This window comes from Lepisma saccharinum, chromosome 1 (genome assembly GCF_977018435.1).
Source record: "Lepisma saccharinum chromosome 1, izLepSacc3.1, whole genome shotgun sequence".
Lineage (NCBI taxonomy): Eukaryota > Metazoa > Arthropoda > Insecta > Zygentoma > Lepismatidae > Lepisma > Lepisma saccharinum.
In genome coordinates, this window is record NC_139229.1 from 130,764,509 (window position 1) to 130,781,702 (window position 17,194).

The 17,194-nt window shown below is 39.8% G+C and overlaps 1 protein-coding gene across 2 annotated transcripts in view; it reads left to right on the forward strand.

The window, feature by feature from the left end:
- The window catches only part of LOC145988614 (glutamate-gated chloride channel alpha-like), a 47,842-nt gene that overhangs the window by 18,786 nt on the left and 11,862 nt on the right, over positions 1–17,194 (forward strand). For both annotated transcript variants that reach the window (XM_083123626.1, XM_083123635.1), the window contains exons 4-5: positions 201–301; positions 4,720–4,802. In XM_083123626.1, the coding sequence (XP_082979752.1) occupies positions 201–301; positions 4,720–4,802 (184 nt within the window). The remainder of the gene's footprint in view (positions 1–200; positions 302–4,719; positions 4,803–17,194) is intronic.

Consider the following 17,194-nt stretch of genomic DNA (forward strand, 5'->3'; position numbering starts at 1 on the left):
AAAGCACAAAAAATTCAATTGTCTTTAAAGTTAGTTTAGTTTCACACTCGTCCACATTTCTTATTAACTACTAGTGCACTTCACTCTGCAAACTTCCCACATTGCATTCTTCATGTCTAGCAAAAATTGTTTATTTGAAAGCAATGTATTAGGGTCCAAGGAAATGACAGTATCACTCCTTTTTCTATTTCACGGTGAAGCTTCACTTCAGGAACGCCAAGACTTGGAAGAAGTTTAAGGACTTCTTGGGAGAGGCAGTGACGAAAGTTGCTCCAGACAAAACAGTGGCCCAGGAAAGCAGGTAATATAAATAATATCATGCTGATGTTTTTACCTTAAAATTCACATTGATATCTAATTGAAGTGAACATTATTGTCTGTGTACGGTACATAGGCTTCTTTCGGGCCTGTTTGTTGTGTATGTGTGTGTATCTCATTGTGTGTAAAATTGTGTAAACTGCAAATGTGCATGAAAATTGTAATTTGATTTTAAAGTGTACCACTGGTGCTTTGTGTGCGTTTGATATAACAGTGTTTTTCAGCTTGAGAAGACGGAATAAGGTGCAATTTATTGAAGTTAAAATATTTATTTATGTAAAACTCTGCTTCTCAAGAATAAAGTACGTATTACCACAGACAAATTTACATTTGTCTGTTATATATACGGACAGTTCAATTGCCAAGAAATTATCAGATTATCAATTAACATCGATTGCACGAAACTGATGAAGTGATAACTAAAGTTGCAAAAAAAGCAGACTTTTTTGGGGGGGAAACAGGAAATTTTGGCTTTTCTGGCTTTTTACCAATTACAGCTAAGCTATTTCACTTGAAGTTACTGTCATGAGTTTACAGGTTTGTAGTGACATATTTTACAACTAGCTAAAATAAATTTACATGATGTAGCAGCCAAGAGACAGATATTGGCAAATCTCAGTGGACACATATTGCATAACGGTTTAGATACAATTTTAACCCTACCTTACCGAGAGGGGAGGGCCTTGCAGGCCCACCGCCTCTATTTTTTTTAGACTTTTCAACTGTTTGAAAATAATAAATTACATTGTTTCCTAGGATGTTCCCAATATTTATTTATTACTTTTGTTCCTAAAAACAAATGTAATGTAATTAGGAGGCAAATTGCACTTAGTGCGCATATCAGGCGCCATCTCTGAATGTGTCTCATTTGAGACACTCATGCCAGTGACAGTGTACAATTGGTTGGTAATGATGGTAATTATTATATTTAATAAACAGCCGCACTTCTACAAACTAAAAAGCATTAATAAAAAATATCATGAATTTTGTTGAGTTTTAGTGAATGATAAAATATATGTGAGGCACTCATGCAATAATTAGTTATTATTTTTTTAATAATAGTATTTTTTGTAACTATTATAATTAATAAATAACTGCAGATAAGTAAAGGAAGCAGATTCATTATAAAATGTTTTCTTGAATTTTAGTGATAAAAAAAGTATGGGTTTGTGAGCCGCCTCCCGGTATGTAAGTTTCTCTTATGGCATGGGTAAACTAGGGTTAAAACTATACATGTAGTCCTGACGAGCACATCTGACCATGAAATGTACTTAAAACAAGCTTTTACATATTTGTGTCTCAATTTAAATGTTGATGTCAAAATATTCGATGTTTCGGGACAATTAAAAATCTATACTGTTCGCAACACATCTCCAGAAGCAGTTGCGGTGATTAGGGGGGGGCGAGGTGTGGAAGTTGCTCCCCCCCACACTTTTCGCCACTTTTGCCCCCGCACTATGCTAAACCCTATATACAAAGAAGAAAATACTGTCTTTGCTCCTCCAGTTTTGGCACCTTGCACCCCCGGTTTTGGAACACAATCACCGCCACTGTGCAGAAGTTTAGGTATTATGTGTATATATCCTGTTTAACAGAGGTTTGAGATCGAAGTGACAAGTGGCTCTTGAAAACCAACCATTAGAAGTAAATGCAACCTTTCGAACCGAAGCAACATAAGCTACAAGTGTCGCTTGTCACTTGGCCTGCACCGTTTTGTCAGGGAACTTACAGACCGAAGCAACAAGTAACACTTGGAAGCAGACCCTCATTAATTCATTCAACCTTTTGAACCAAAGTGCGCCAACGAGCTAAACATGTCACTTGCATGTTGCTCAGACTGCACTGTTTTCTCAATGGTGTGTATCGTGCCGCTTCGGTCTGTTGTTCTTACATGCACGGTGAACATTTTGCTTTATACTGAAGGAGAGTGCATCGCTTGTCATCTGTGACCTCAGTCTGAAAGCTACTTCATTGGCGCGCATCATGCAGCCTTGATCTTTGTGTATGCTTGGTGGATGCTTGCTTACAGACTGAAGGGGTCCACGTCACCTGTCATTTCAATGTGACACCCCCCACCCCCTCATATGTTGCTTTGGTCTGAATGTTCTCTATACTTGACAAGATTGTTAACTACTTCATAAGAGATTAAGATTTCATTTAGCCTGTAAATCACAGAGAATAAATTGCAAGTATTGTTGATGGAAAAAGGCCAGCTTTTTGAAAGAAGGTGCCTCTTATAATCATGAATGACCCTCTGGAGTGGTATAAAGTAATTCTGTTGCCTTGTAATAAGAAGAGGTCTGATTTTCAATCCTCAGTGGAGACAGTGCTTCGGATCTCATTTCAAACTGTAGGTCGAGTCCAGATTTGCGGCCAGTCTTATTTGCTTCTATACTTCAGTTTTAGTGCCAGTGTTTTTCAACCGCCGTGGCGCAAAAAGTCTGTTGCACCCAGGGGTTGATGACTAATTTTTTTAATCTAATTTTATATTTGACAACAAGTCTATACATAATTGAACTATGAGTATGCCATACTTGATATATTAATATTAATTTCCATATAAAGTTTAAAGATCAGAAATGTTCAACGTACTCCAGTTGGACACTAGTCGTTACAAAGTTAGTCCGCTGCTCCTTGTGTCGGGAACGTGACACTCATTATCACTCATCAAGGCTTGCTGGGTAGAAAAGAAACACAACGCGGTATTAAAAGTTAAACGCAGTTTTATAATCACTTATCTCTCATAATCACTTATATTTCCTATCGTATGTGGACTTACAAGGCAGGTACAGATTTGCTTACGTTTCTGTCTGAATAGACGTAATGATCAATCCTATAGCATATTAAATCATATCACAATCACTAAACACACTTGCATAAAGAATTAACGTTGGACAAGACAAACGTAAATACACGAAAGTTTCTGTACTTAATTATTATTTCCGAGTATAGCTAGAATGAAACGAAATTAATTACCAATTACACTATTCGGACATTCCATTAACCGTTACCACGTTTTTGTTGATTTCTCACCTTCACCTGTTTTTCAACTTATAACCAACCAAAGGTTGGGTATACATCCCCAATACATACAGGCAGCACTCCACTCCAACCAAAGTACAAGGCCAATTCAATTCAGGTAGAATTAATGGAATAGACATTCCCAGATATGTTAAGATTAACAGAAATTAGGCCTAATTAGTAAAAGTATGATATAACATCGAAATATTAAGTAATTAATAAGCCCCAGACCAAAATTCATTGGTTATCAAAAAAACAACCTTTTGTTGATAGGTAGAATTCAGAGATCACATGTTGCTTTTCATGCAAATTTTTTATTAATACAGATATTTTCAGGATAACATTTGTGCAAGCACAAATTAACTTGCTTTCCCTGAAAATAACTCCAAGTCACAATTATATGTGCAAACAAACCACAAAAACATCAAAAAATCGATGTTTTTGACAAAAGACAATCGGTCTCACAGCACCAGAGCCATCTGGTGAGTGCCAGTGGAACTAGCCCCGACTAGACTGCCATCTAGTGGATTTCTTTAGGTACTAGATAAAGGCAAGTAACCCAAGGTGCTGTGAACCAATCAGATGGCCTCATGGGCGTGGCTACCAGACAATGAGTCTGAGATAGCTTTTAACATGAGAGGAAGCCATCTTGATTTCACTTTGTGTTGAGATTTAGTACAGTTCACATCGCTCCAAGTTTTTGGGCCTGAGTAGGCCAGTGGAGAGAGGACAATGGAATGGCCATTGTACTCCAACATGTGAAATATCTGCTAAGTGCTTGGAAATAGTCCAGTAGTGTATAATATGAACGATTTACAGCACTTAAAATGCCTTAAAGTGCATGGAACTAATATCCATGAAAATTCGGAAATTTTCAAAACCACATGGTGAGGACCATGAGCCTTCAGGAAACCATGATGCTTTGTATCCAAAGACATCCATGCTTATTCGGCCCATCCTTTGTCATACAGCTCCCTGGAACAGTTCATGTGCAAGCCAATACCCATATGCATTAAGATAACGCTATATTTTTAGTGCAAATTCATTGAAACCCCCCATTTATAGTTGGAGTGACAAGTGTGTGTAGCAAGGCCCAGGTGTGATGAGGTGAATGCAGAATATGTAAGTACCATGTTTTTGTTACCCATTTGTTGGTTCCATATGTAAAAATTACCCCAATAAGTTTGTGCAGTGCTTGTATGTTTTTTTCCCCAAAAAAGCCGGTTTTTTCGACCATTTCCAACTCTAGTGATGATAACACAAATGATCGCAATGTCCACGTCAGAAGTCAATGCGCTCAAGTATCAAGGCCCTAGCGTTTCTATATTTGTACAGAAGTAGCCTTTTTTTGATTAATTTATTCCGACTTGTTACTTTCAGGTACCTTGTAAATCCAGTGTGTACCTTTTACTACCACAAGTACCCGTTCGATAAGCAGGAATGTGCCCTGGAGATTGAGAGCAGTAAGTACTAAGGAATGGATATCGTAGACCCTTCACTTTCATAGTTTTTGGTTTAGTGTATCAGTATAGAAATATGTTTTAGTGTTGTGATCAGTATAACCTTTATGCAACACTGGAAATATATTTAAGACGACAACTATACAGTATCACATAAAATCTAATCCACAAATTAATTTGGCATAAGTTAATATTTACAATATTTGCAATACTACACACAGAGAAAAAATATATCTTTAATGATATAAATACATTGAATTAAATGCAATATCAGTTTTTCATTAAACATATTATGATTATAAGTTTGAACCACCACCTTACTGACTACAGACGAGAAATGTCCTTAAAAATTCCCCACCCAAAAATTTCCGGGCGGGGAGTTTGTTATAACAACAAAGATAAACAATTGGTTTCGACTATAAATCAGCGTGGCTACAAACAAGGAGATATGAAATTCCTTGACTTTTCCAGGTTGTCCAGGACAAAATTTACATTTTTCCCTTGACAATTATAAACTAAGTAAAATAAATTACTACTGATATTCTTGATTATGCCTAATCGGTAGGGGTCTTGAGAATTGGATACCTTGGAAGTTATTTTGGGAAAGTAATTTTCCATACCCCTTTTTAATTTTAAGGTAAGGGTTTTAGATAAGGGGATTTTTCCCGATATATACTGAAGGGTGCATAATGGCCATACTTGGCGGCGCACCTACAAATTCTAAATCAATCAATGAAAATCACATGACAGATACCGATATATTACAGCACCAAAAATTGGCATTATCTTTCCCTTTTTACTTTTTAGTATTATATTTTCCAAAATTCGTGTTTTAATTTTAGAACACGAAACGTTCATGCCTGTATTATTATACTATAAAACGTATTATTATATTTATTAATAATAACTTAATAATACTCAGCGATGAACGATGAGACTCGGTGAAGTACACAGACTCCTCTCAGGTACAGGGATAGTGTTAGGCAAAGACAATATTTATAGCACAGTGAAATAAAACCACATTGCTGCAGTAAATAAACTAAAAGGTTTTATTCTTTATTTATTAAAATTATAATGCAAATATACTTGAGACGAAGGCGAGGATTTCACTTTGTCGATGAATTGACAACTAAAAACGCATAAACTCAATGTGTGGCTATCGGCATGCCTATGATCACATAGGCCTAGCTTGCGCCCCGAACTACCATACCAAGATGTATGCACAACACCGAGGAGTTCTTTTTAAGTTTAAAAGCTTCGTCGATCCGTGGCGAAAGTGTGTTATTTCTTACGCAATATCCTCGCTTTTATACTATTTTCGGGAACACAGATTCAAGTACACTACACTATCTACCAAAGGATACTTTCAACAAAACTGACATCTGCATGACATGTTTAGAAATACAAATTCACTCTCGCAAACATGAAGATACATTAAACTACTCATAATAGAGCATAAAATACAATAAATATTAAACCAAAGATATACATTACAAACAAGGTGCAATATTGCATATAATAACAAAGGAATTACGCTTTCTTTCACAAAAATAAATATATTAGTGACATATTTTCTACCGGTGACATCACATAAAAATATGGATCATATCAAACATTTTCCTGCCAAATATACCAAAACGTACACTTCCATTGTGCTTTTCAATTATCATTTTTAATTGTAGGTAATTAATTGTCTACTTATTTTCATGACAGTTTGACAGTTTTAAGGAAGTTATTTTCCCATTATTCCTCGCTTTACAAATGCCGATGTTACGACTCCCCTTTGGCGGTAGGTAAGCACTCAATCCCTGCCAAAATCACACCTCTTAGCTCGGTAATTCAAAATCATGTTTGCAAAAATCAAGGTCCCTGCTAATTGGAACTTACTTTCTGGATGCTCCTCGTATAAATTGGTAGATCATACGTGAAAATTTAGCAGGGCTGGCAGAGAAACGTCAATTACTAAAGAAAGTGATATGCTTTTGGGACTGAATGATTTGTGTAATTATAATATTAAAATATTTACATATTTATTATTAGTATTTTATTTCATAACATTGAACATTAACTTGACTCAGTGACAGATTAATATCCACCTCTCACGAGTTTAAAAAGACAGGACAGAGGGGGGTGTTAATTACAATACGAATGTTGCAGAAAACTTGAGGTTAGGAGCATGCGCTTGTCAAATTTTTATAACGTTTACCAATGCAGGTTTCTGTTTCACCTTTATGCGATACTATTCAACATATATATCTTGATTTATTGGATTCTTCTTGATATCTAAGAATAGTTCAATGTCGTTGTAAACTCATCGTAACTTGTGCAAAACCAGTATTACGCCAAGGGGAAGAAAGAAAATCTTTGTTCGGATTGCTACATTAAATAAGGTGAAGTGAGCCAGAAGAGTAATAAAATATTTGCAGTGGTGCAGCAGACTAAGGCTCCGTTTATGCATGTGATTTTTTGTTGGATGTTCCATTTGACAAACGTCGTAAACAATAACAAATGTCATACTGGAACATCCAAGAAACATCGGATTCATAAGAGCGCAATGCATGCAATTTTTGTCAGATGTCGCAGAATGACAAATATCGAACTGCTACTGTACGTTCGACAAAAATCGCATGCTTAAAAAGAGCCAAAAAGTTTGTTCAATGAAATGTGGTACCACAGCAGACAAACTCGGATGTACAAGGCTCTGTTTATGCATGCCATTTTCGTCAGATGTTGCAGTCCGAAGACATCCAAAAACAATCAATACCATAAGAGTGTCATGCATGCGATTTTTGTCGCATGTTGTAGTGAGACATTTTGTCGAAGTTCAACGTTAGTCGGACGGCGATATCCGACAAAAATCATATGCATCAATTGAGCCTAAAATGTTCATCTGAAAAAATGCTGTAACACGACATTCGACAAATTACAGGGTTGCATAATGCTCTTATTCGTTTCCATGTTCCTTCAGAACGTCCGACAACTATCAGACGGTGCCACAGTGATATGCCCCCCACCCTATATTTGTTGACAGTTTTGTCAACTTACTACTCCCATACAGACCAAAAAAAATGATAATTCAATGCATTTTCCACGCAATGTTTAGAGGCTTATCATTTTTTCTGCCCCTCTGGAAGTCTATCTCTCTCTCCCTCCTCACCTCCCATCACTAGTTTCTGGCATTGTAATTGTGCTGTGCATAAAAGAGATAAAAGTTGATGCTTAGACTTAGCAACAAGATTTCCTGTTCCCATGTAGTGCTTCATAACGACATCTTTCAAAGTAAACGCCTGGCACATTCATTCCATCGCATAAAAAAAAGGTCAATCAAGATAAAACTCCCTCACATTTCCCTGACTTTTTTTGACCTCTTAAATTCCCCGACTTTTCCCGGTTTTTCAGGTCTGTCGCCACTCTGATAAATGTACTATACATACTAAGGATAACACACAAAAAACAAAGGATGATGTCTGTCTCGTCTCTCGGTGTGTGTTCTGGGAGTGTTGCATGCTTTCTCTCTCTCTCTCTCTCTCTCTCTCTCTCTCTCTCTCTCTCTCTTTTATCAAGAGATAATTAACGGATCTACACCAATAAAATATGTACACAATGAAAGTAAAACGAGAATGTAAGACACATATAAGTATGTAACGTAATTATTCATTTGTATTAATAGAAACCAATAACTAAATTAAAATTTAATATAATCACACCATTTCAACTATTTGATTTATTGACTTTTTAACCAGTAGGTTGTAATGATGCGATCATTACTGGATCGTTTTTTATGTTATAAATTGTGTATGACTATGTATTCCTGTACGTTTGAGTTCTTGGCCGTTGGGTAGGTAGGTGTGTCTCTGGACAGCCGACCAGAGGAAATTTCCCAGTAACGGGTTAGGTCATTAGCAGAGCTAGGAATTTTAGGTGCTTCACCTTAAATTTTTTTGTGTGAAAATCGGTAAAAAGTGACTCATTCCCAAAATAAGCACGTATTGAACTCTACTCATGGTGTTTCGGTTGCACCTTTTCCACAATCTCAGAACTTTTGCACCTTTCGCCCTTTTTGCATCTTTATCGTTTTTTTAAATACAACTCGCGCGCTCTTTAACCCCACCCACATTCGAGGCACGGCTTCTTGGCACGCGATTCTTGTTTACCGCACAACAATGAATCGGCTTTCTTCAGTTCTTGGACGTTAATGTAGTAAGCGTGCGGACTTTAAACAGTGCCAACAATGACGCGTTATAATTGCTAGAAGTTGTGCTCTCCTTGTCCTATGCTGTATTGTTTACGAATTGTTGTAGGAAAGCTGTTTTGTTTTCGTGTCCTTCTGCCGTCTCAGCGAGCAAGGTAACTGCAGTCTGTGAACGACTGATCGATGCATCGGATTTGCTTGTTTACCATGCCAAAACATAAAGTAAATGTTGGGAAACTGCAGGACATTGTTAAACAGTTTAGCGGTGACTGCATTCAGAGTGATGGCTGTTCATGGCTGTTTATGACAAACACCAACGCACTCGGGTTGTGCAGCCTATACAAAGTGGGAAGCACGTCAGGAATAAAGAACTACGAGAAGGTAAAGGTGGGAAGCGACAGCAATTCATTGGTGAGGCGCTTGCATCTTCGAGTTCCAGAAATACAAATTAATTTTCCAGTGAGACAGCAAGGACATTTATAGCGTGTGGAATACCTCTTTCGAAACTTAACAATCCTGTCATGAAATCATATTTGCAAAAATATACTGGGAACTCAGTTCCAGATGAGAGCACCTTAAGGAAATCTTACCTTCAACCTCTTTATGAAGCTAAAATCTCGCAGATCAGGCAAGTAGTAGCTGACCATCCAGTCTATTTCATACTATAGCTCTTTTCAGTTGTTACGGCATGCGCTCTAGAAGCTGGCAGGGGAAGTGGAGAGCGGGGAAACAACCTATCCAGCGCAACGAGACAGGCCGGTTAGAGAGAGAGACTGCAGCGTTGCCAGAGTAGCGGGAAAGGCGAGTTGAAATCGAAAGAACCATGAAATACAGACGTCCCATTGTTCGCGTATATCCTGAGAATGCGTATTATCCCCATCTCGTGGTCAGTAGAATACCGATAAGTGTATGATATCAAGAGTATACGTTGTAGGAATTCTTTCGAACTATACCGAATGGTAGCTAGCATTGTCCATTACAATCACTGCATCTTTGATGTTCTTTTCGTCGGGCGTATCTAAAAACTGCAAAAACCACTGAAAACTAATTTATATTCCTGTAGAAAACCAGTGTGACTGGAACCGACGTGACAAACAATAATGCGCCCACCTTTACCCACGGGCACTTTTAAACCCTCTGTACCCTCTTTATTTTGCCACATTTTCGTTGGGCCGTAATTCTGATGTACGTACGTTTCATCTAGATGAAATACCTATAGGGCAAAGGTTCCTTATTTTTTTAGAAGATGCATTTTTCGCAAAAACGTTACTCTGGCTGTAACTATATCGGCTCTCTCCATCAGAAATCGTCTACCGTCATTGCTCTTTTTGTACTTGAACCTCATATACTTCAGTATCCTCCACAACGACGAAACTCCCCACTGAAAGCTTATTTGTGTATGCAAATCAACGAAAACTTGTTCAGTGTTGGATATTCACCCTTTACATAATACCCGAGGATAATTCTTCTTATTATATCTTTATCGCAACCGTCGATTGCCTTTGTGATACTGTTCTTTTTTATTCGTTTGCGCGGTGATTCAAATTACGTTGAACCCGACGCCTCAAGACTATTTGCCTTCCCTAACAATACGCTGCACAGTTCGCGTACTCACTCCACAAGTTTCCTGCCTTGGCTACAAACTACCTCCTTCCTGTTCGCCATCGTACGATACTTACTGCGTTAATAAGCACAAAGCTCCCTATGGAACAACGAGAGTACAAATAAACGTCACATCACATGCCACATACACGTTTATCGAAGAAACAATGCAGTTAGGCAATACACGACGCGACAACAATTACTCCCGTGTATGTTATTCCTACATTCCGCTCATAACAAACAGGAATCAACACTGGGGCAAAACACCATCAGCAACGCGGTGAATTGGCAACACAGCAACGTGTAGAACGAAGTTAGCGCTGCAGTTTCCTCCCGCAACTGCGTAACTCTCGGCTCCACCGCTAGGTGGTCTGTTCTCTGGTTGGTCAGCGGCATGTTCCCCGCTCCCCACTTCCCACTTCCCCTGCCAGCTTCTAAGCCAAGCGTCAGGTTAACCTTGCAGCAGGTTTTCGCATATGTAGATCCAAACGTGCGCGCAGAATATAGTTCCACTGAGACGGGTTCTATTCCGACACAAATGCATACTCGCAAGAAAACAATTATTTAATCTGTAAACTACAGACAAAATAATACATCCATTAGCAGGTGTGGACTTGATCGGTTGCAAACACTGTGCAGACGAACTTGGATCCGCAGATTCGCCAACTGGAGTTTGTATTGCGCTGAGGAATCACTAAAGCCCAAGTGCGAGTCGAGCAAGACTGAATACGTTGTAGAGCGCGTGGAATCGGTGATACCAGTGTTGCACATCCCACTATTTTAACCCTATGTTTATTGTGATTAATAATCGTGCTATACAGCGGCGAGAATGGCTGAATCGAGGTATCCTGTTCAGCTGAGTGTTATTGTGTGCTTCATCCGAAGGGAAAATCTCTTCAAATCAAGCAAGTTGTTTTAAATGCATAATCCTCCTTAAGGACACAAGATCAAAGTAAAACAGGGCGTGAGGTGATTTGCCGTCAATGTGCGCACGAACCGTATCCCGGGTGTTGAATGATTTGCTGTTCGAGTTTAGGAAGAGGAAACGATTGTTTGTTGTTTGACGACAAAAGAATGTCCCCGGTATTAAAAGATATCCCCGTGAGAAGAAACATGTTTATTATTTGGACCACACGTGCTTTAACTCTGGGAGGGGCGTGGGCGTTCCATTGATTTTTTTTATATATACCACCGTGCAAAACCATCGCCAGGGCTGAAGAAACCGACGAGAAAGGGAGAGGGGAAGGGGGAGGCTTATTGTTTCACCCACTAACAGCAATGAAGTCTTTGTTGAAGGCGCATATTTACTGTTCCGTGCAAAAAAAGGGATGGATGATTAGCAAGAAATAGACAGACCAAGATTTGAATCCTGGTTTAGTGAAGTGATTCATAAATTGAAACCAGAGTAATAGCAGCAGACAATGCACCTGATTGTATATATCCCCAATAAGAAATCATGCTTTTTTTTCTGGTATAACTTGAAGTACGTGTGTCTTACAGTAACAAAGGTTTTCATAAATGTATTTTTTTATAAACAAAAAAACAAAAAACTTGTCATTAAATTCAAGACGGCCTGTCGTTGTTTACTTATATCTTTGCTTATTTTTTATTTTTGCGTGCTCAAAATATACACACATGCTCATGGGCGTCCGGAAGGTGGGGGGCAAGGGGGCCGTGCCCCCCCTGGAAAGTGAAAGTCAACCAAAAATTATGTATTTTACACATAAAATTTCATTTTAGCCACAATAATATGTGTTAATTATTGCATTAACACCATAAATTCAAATTTAAGCAATGTTTTTTTTTTTAGAGAACTACACTCTTTTGGGGGGAAATGTGACTTGTTTGCCTCCCTGGTAAAAAAATACCTTCCTTGCCCCTCCCTGGAAAAAATCCTGCGGACGTCCATGCACATGCTCTCATGTTTCGAAGATATTTCGCATTTATATGATGTAATGACACATTTTTTAAATAATTTATGCGCCGAAAGTACTTCTAAAATGTTATGTTTAAGGAGACAAAAAGAAACACAAATATATTCCGCTTGACATGCATGCGGGTTTTGATGTGTTGCGCGGTTGGCAATACTGTGGATTTTCTCAGTGTCTGCGATGTAAGCAGCTCGGCGGTTGAGGCAAGACTGGCACGGAAGATTCTGTGCTCAGTTCTCGCGCGGATTGATACATAAAACCTGCTGCAAACTTAGCCTGACGCGCGGCTTAGAGCGCACGACGTAAGAACTGAAAAGAGCTTTTTTTTATATAGATGTGTGACAGTCAGATTTACCGTCGTCATTATTATTATTATTATTCATGTCCGTAGCGGTAAATAAAATGTGTTGAATCAAAGTGTTGAGTGTTTTAATTTGTAAGAATACATATTTGATTTTGCCAAGCCGACGGGAGGAAGGAGACGTTCGCGTGTCTTAAGGGTGAGCACCTGAAAGGTCACGTTATGCGTCTAAAGCTTAGGAAATTCGACCGTAATGACAAACATTTAAATATCTCGGTTTTCAGCGGTCAGATTCATGTGAAACTTATACCAGCGCAGCAGCATGTGTGCAAGGAGTTTCGTCGCGATCAAGCAACAATTACGGATGCCAGATCAAATTGGTTGTAATTGATCAGTTTGTGGGCACCGATTGCAATTGAGCTATGGGCGACAGCGAGGCGGAAGCTTAATCCGCAGGAACTAAACTTCGAGCACGGCCCGTCCAAGTTGGGAGACAATAGAGCGAAGTGGAATGACCTCTCTGGAAGCGTCCCTTCAACGAGCGCCGAGCGTCCTTTTTCAAAATCCAAATAAAACGAAGGACATGGTTTTTCGATACACAGTCTTACCGCGATCCTTGTAGCGAGAGCACCTCCGTGCTACCTCTCCGTATACAGTGGACTTTGTTGTGTTTTGCGAACACCAGTGTGTGATAGGCAGTAAGTCTATACGAGTGCGCTTACCTCAACCGCTGGAGGAAGTTGAAGCGAGACCGTGTTTCCGTGATTATCTTACGCCGTTTATAGTTTTTGTGAAACGAGGAACACCGGAAATTATGGCGGGCTAGAGGAAGAAGAGAGATGAGGGCGTTACCATCGATTCGCCGGATGTCAGACGAGACTACGACCCATGCCTACAACATGCCAAGACACGACGAGCTACGTCGATGATGCCTACCAGCCGCCACGGAGAGAGAGAGAGATACGTCGAACGCCGCCCTGTTGACGCCCCGACGCGCCGACGACGCCTACCAGACCACGGAGATGTTCACCGATCCCGAGACGAAGAGAAGCCGAGGAACCAGATGTATGAACGCTCTTCGCATCTTCATCGTCGCGACCAAGGAAACCTTTCGTGTGAATACTATGTGTTTTCAATCGCCCATAAAGACGCCAGGATGCACCTCGGAAGCTGAGAGATGGTAATGTATTCATCTGTGTGAATGTCAGCACGTGACGGCCCGATTGATTTAGAGAACGCCCTTGAAATTCGTCAACATTTTGAAAACGCCCACTCAACTCGAACTTCATACCAAACTCCCGTCGCGCTTGTCATTTGTAATTTATTCGTCTCAGGTCAATTTTTCTTATTCCTTGTGATACTTTTTAATGATCTTAAATTCATTGTTGTTTGTGCTCCTTTGTATTTGTTTAAAGTGCGTACTATTAGAGTAAAGCGCCGCCCACTTAATTGTTTAATCTACTTGAGTTTTGTTCATTTTTTATGTGTCAGTGCTGTGTCGCTGCTAGCTACGTGAGGTCGCATATGTGATTATTTGTTAAAGTATTTGCCAGGTAATATGAATTGCTCGTCGCGGCGAAGTGTTTAAGTCCCGCCTGCTTGAGAGTATATGTTGCGTCACTCAACGGAGGTTATTGTTATGTTTGGAACCACGTGAGGTCATGTAAAAGGAAAACGTCCGCCCACGTGAATGTAATTGCCGTTGAGACGCCTTTGTTTATGCCGGACACATAATGTATTGTCACCGCGCCGACCTAGTTTATTTTTAAAAAGGTGAACTTAAGTAAGGGCTGGCTCGGATTTGAGTAGCACTGGAGCAAAAGTCACAAATGACCTGATTAGACAAAAATCCAAGGTAAATTTAAATATGAATGCAATCATTAGGGCTTATCGTCATAAAACCTGTACACATCATTTTTTGTGTTGATGACCCCGAAAGGACTGAATGCGTGAATGAAAGTGAGAGCGTGAAAGAGGGGGAGATGTAGTAAATTGATTTTTGTTGGTTATGAATAGAATATACTTTTCATTTTCATGTTAATTTTGGGCTATATCATTTCGTACGCATGTCGCTACCCGTGATTTTCAGGTAGGCAGCTAGCCGCTTCCCGGCTACATGTAAAGAGGTGGTAATTTGAACGTATATATATATATTTTGTTTTTATTCGATATGGCTTATCACTATGCACTGTTGGTCACCGGTTCCTACACACGAACTTAACCTGGACCGTAACGCTATTTCGCTTGTCCGAGGGAGATTTTGCCGCCTCTATCTAGGTAGTGGTAGCATTTGTTTTCCCGGGCAAGGGAGGGTGTTTCACAGATGAAACCACAGATAGGCAAAACAGGTACGTTTTGAACATTTTAGTAGCACCTCTCAATGGACATTAAGTGCAACCCATGCTTTTAAAAAATTATTTTCTCCGTGGTGATGTGGTTAGCACAGCTCGCTACAGCGCCAGGTGTCTCGGCTTTAAATCCTGGCCTATACATTGGTGTCATTTGTTATTTCATATCATCCTCATCTTCGCGACTAGCCAAAGGTGGCAGAAAAGCGAATTAAAATAAACCAAATCAATCAATCAATTATGGAGATATTTTAGAATGAGTGATCTTGAATTTCAGTCTGCCCATTATTTGTCTTGTCAGTTTATAAATACTGTCAATGCTTCTTACAACATCGCAAGTGTCATTAATGTTTTGGATTTTGCTCAGGCAAGACTCCCAAGTTGTTGTTTTCAAGTTCTCTCTCTTAACGAGGAACGCTAGTGGCAACCCTGCCACGCGCCCCTGGTAGTTATGTCAGAGCAAGCGTTTGCTGTGTTGGGTTGCATAGATTTTAAGCGCTTATAGCGGAGAAATATAGGCGCCGTCTCCATGGGGCTTGGGGGGGGCTCGAGCCCCCCCCCCAATGTTAACGATGTGGGGGCGGAGCCCCCCAAATAATTTGCTTAACAGGATCTAATGTATCACTTTGCTTCTCTTGCAAAGTTTACACTGAATTGTACCACATGAATTTAAATTTAAATACACGTTTGAAATGTTCTAGACCATTAAAGCTGGGGGGCTGAGACCGCTAAACCTTCAACTTTGGGGCCGGGCTATGACCAGAGACAGCAAAACACATGAGGGAGGTTATCTAAGTGTTCCCCTCCGATTTCCATGAAACTTGGCAGGTGTATAGAGGGGTCCAGAGGAAGAAATACGTGTTTTTCTTTTTTGTTTCGGCAAAGAAACTGCTTTAGGGAGCAAACCCCCCTCCAATATCAAGATGAGGACAAATTGAAGTGGGGATCTGACCCCTGTGTCCCCCTCCGATGTACATGAAACTTGGCAGGTGTATAGAGGGGCCAAAAGGAAGAAATACGTGTTTTTTTTGCTTCAGCTAAAAAACGGGTTTAGGGGGCAAAAAACCCTCAAATGTCAAGATGAGGACAAATTGAAGTGGGATCTGACCCCTGTGTCCCCCTCCGATTCCAATGAAACTTGCCAGGTGTATAGAGGGGCCCAAAGGAAGAAATACGTTGTTTTTTTGTTTTTTTTGTTTCGGCTAACCACGCTCCGTTATCCTGCTCTGGTCCGTCTATTGTTATGCCTATCCGGGAATAGCGGTGTCTATGAATTCAGCATATCTCTACAATTGCACTGCGTTTGGTATCGACAATCCTACAGTTCTGTGCTGTGCGTGTTCTTCCTATGCCAGATTTACGTGGTTTCGGGGTCAGATCCCCACTTCAATTTGTCCTCATCTTGACATATGAGGGGGTGTTTGCCTCCTCAAACTGTTTTTTAGCCGAAACAAAAAAGCACGTATTTCTTCCTTTGGCCCCCTCTATACACCTGCTAAGTTTCATGGAAGTGGAGGGGACACTTAGATAACCTCCCTTGTAAGTATATAGTTATGAGTATTGTTTTTAACATTTTTACTAAGGAGTTTCAAAAGACGATGTGCATGAACTAGGGGAGTGGAAGGGATGTTCGGGCTACGAATGGCTCTCACATGACATTCTGAACGAGATCGTTGATATATTGCGCTCCGTGGTAGCAGGTATTTAAAGTCGGGAATGTGAAAGAACAATTGACATTCTGCATTCGAACTGTGAATGAAAATTTTGATATTTTTGAGGAATTCATGGACTTTTACGATATTCCGAACACTGAGGCCAAAACTTTAAAAAAAGGGAGAGAGTGAGTCATTCATTCATTTTTTTCAGTGCCCAGAGCCCCTCCAATAATTTTGACAAGTCGGCGCCCCTGCGCAGAAACTAAGCGCTTTCGAGGTAAACTTTATAGGGAAAAGTTACTTGTTTTTATGATATCTACCAGCACCCAAGCGTTGTTGAAAGAGTTTTGCGACACCCTGTATATA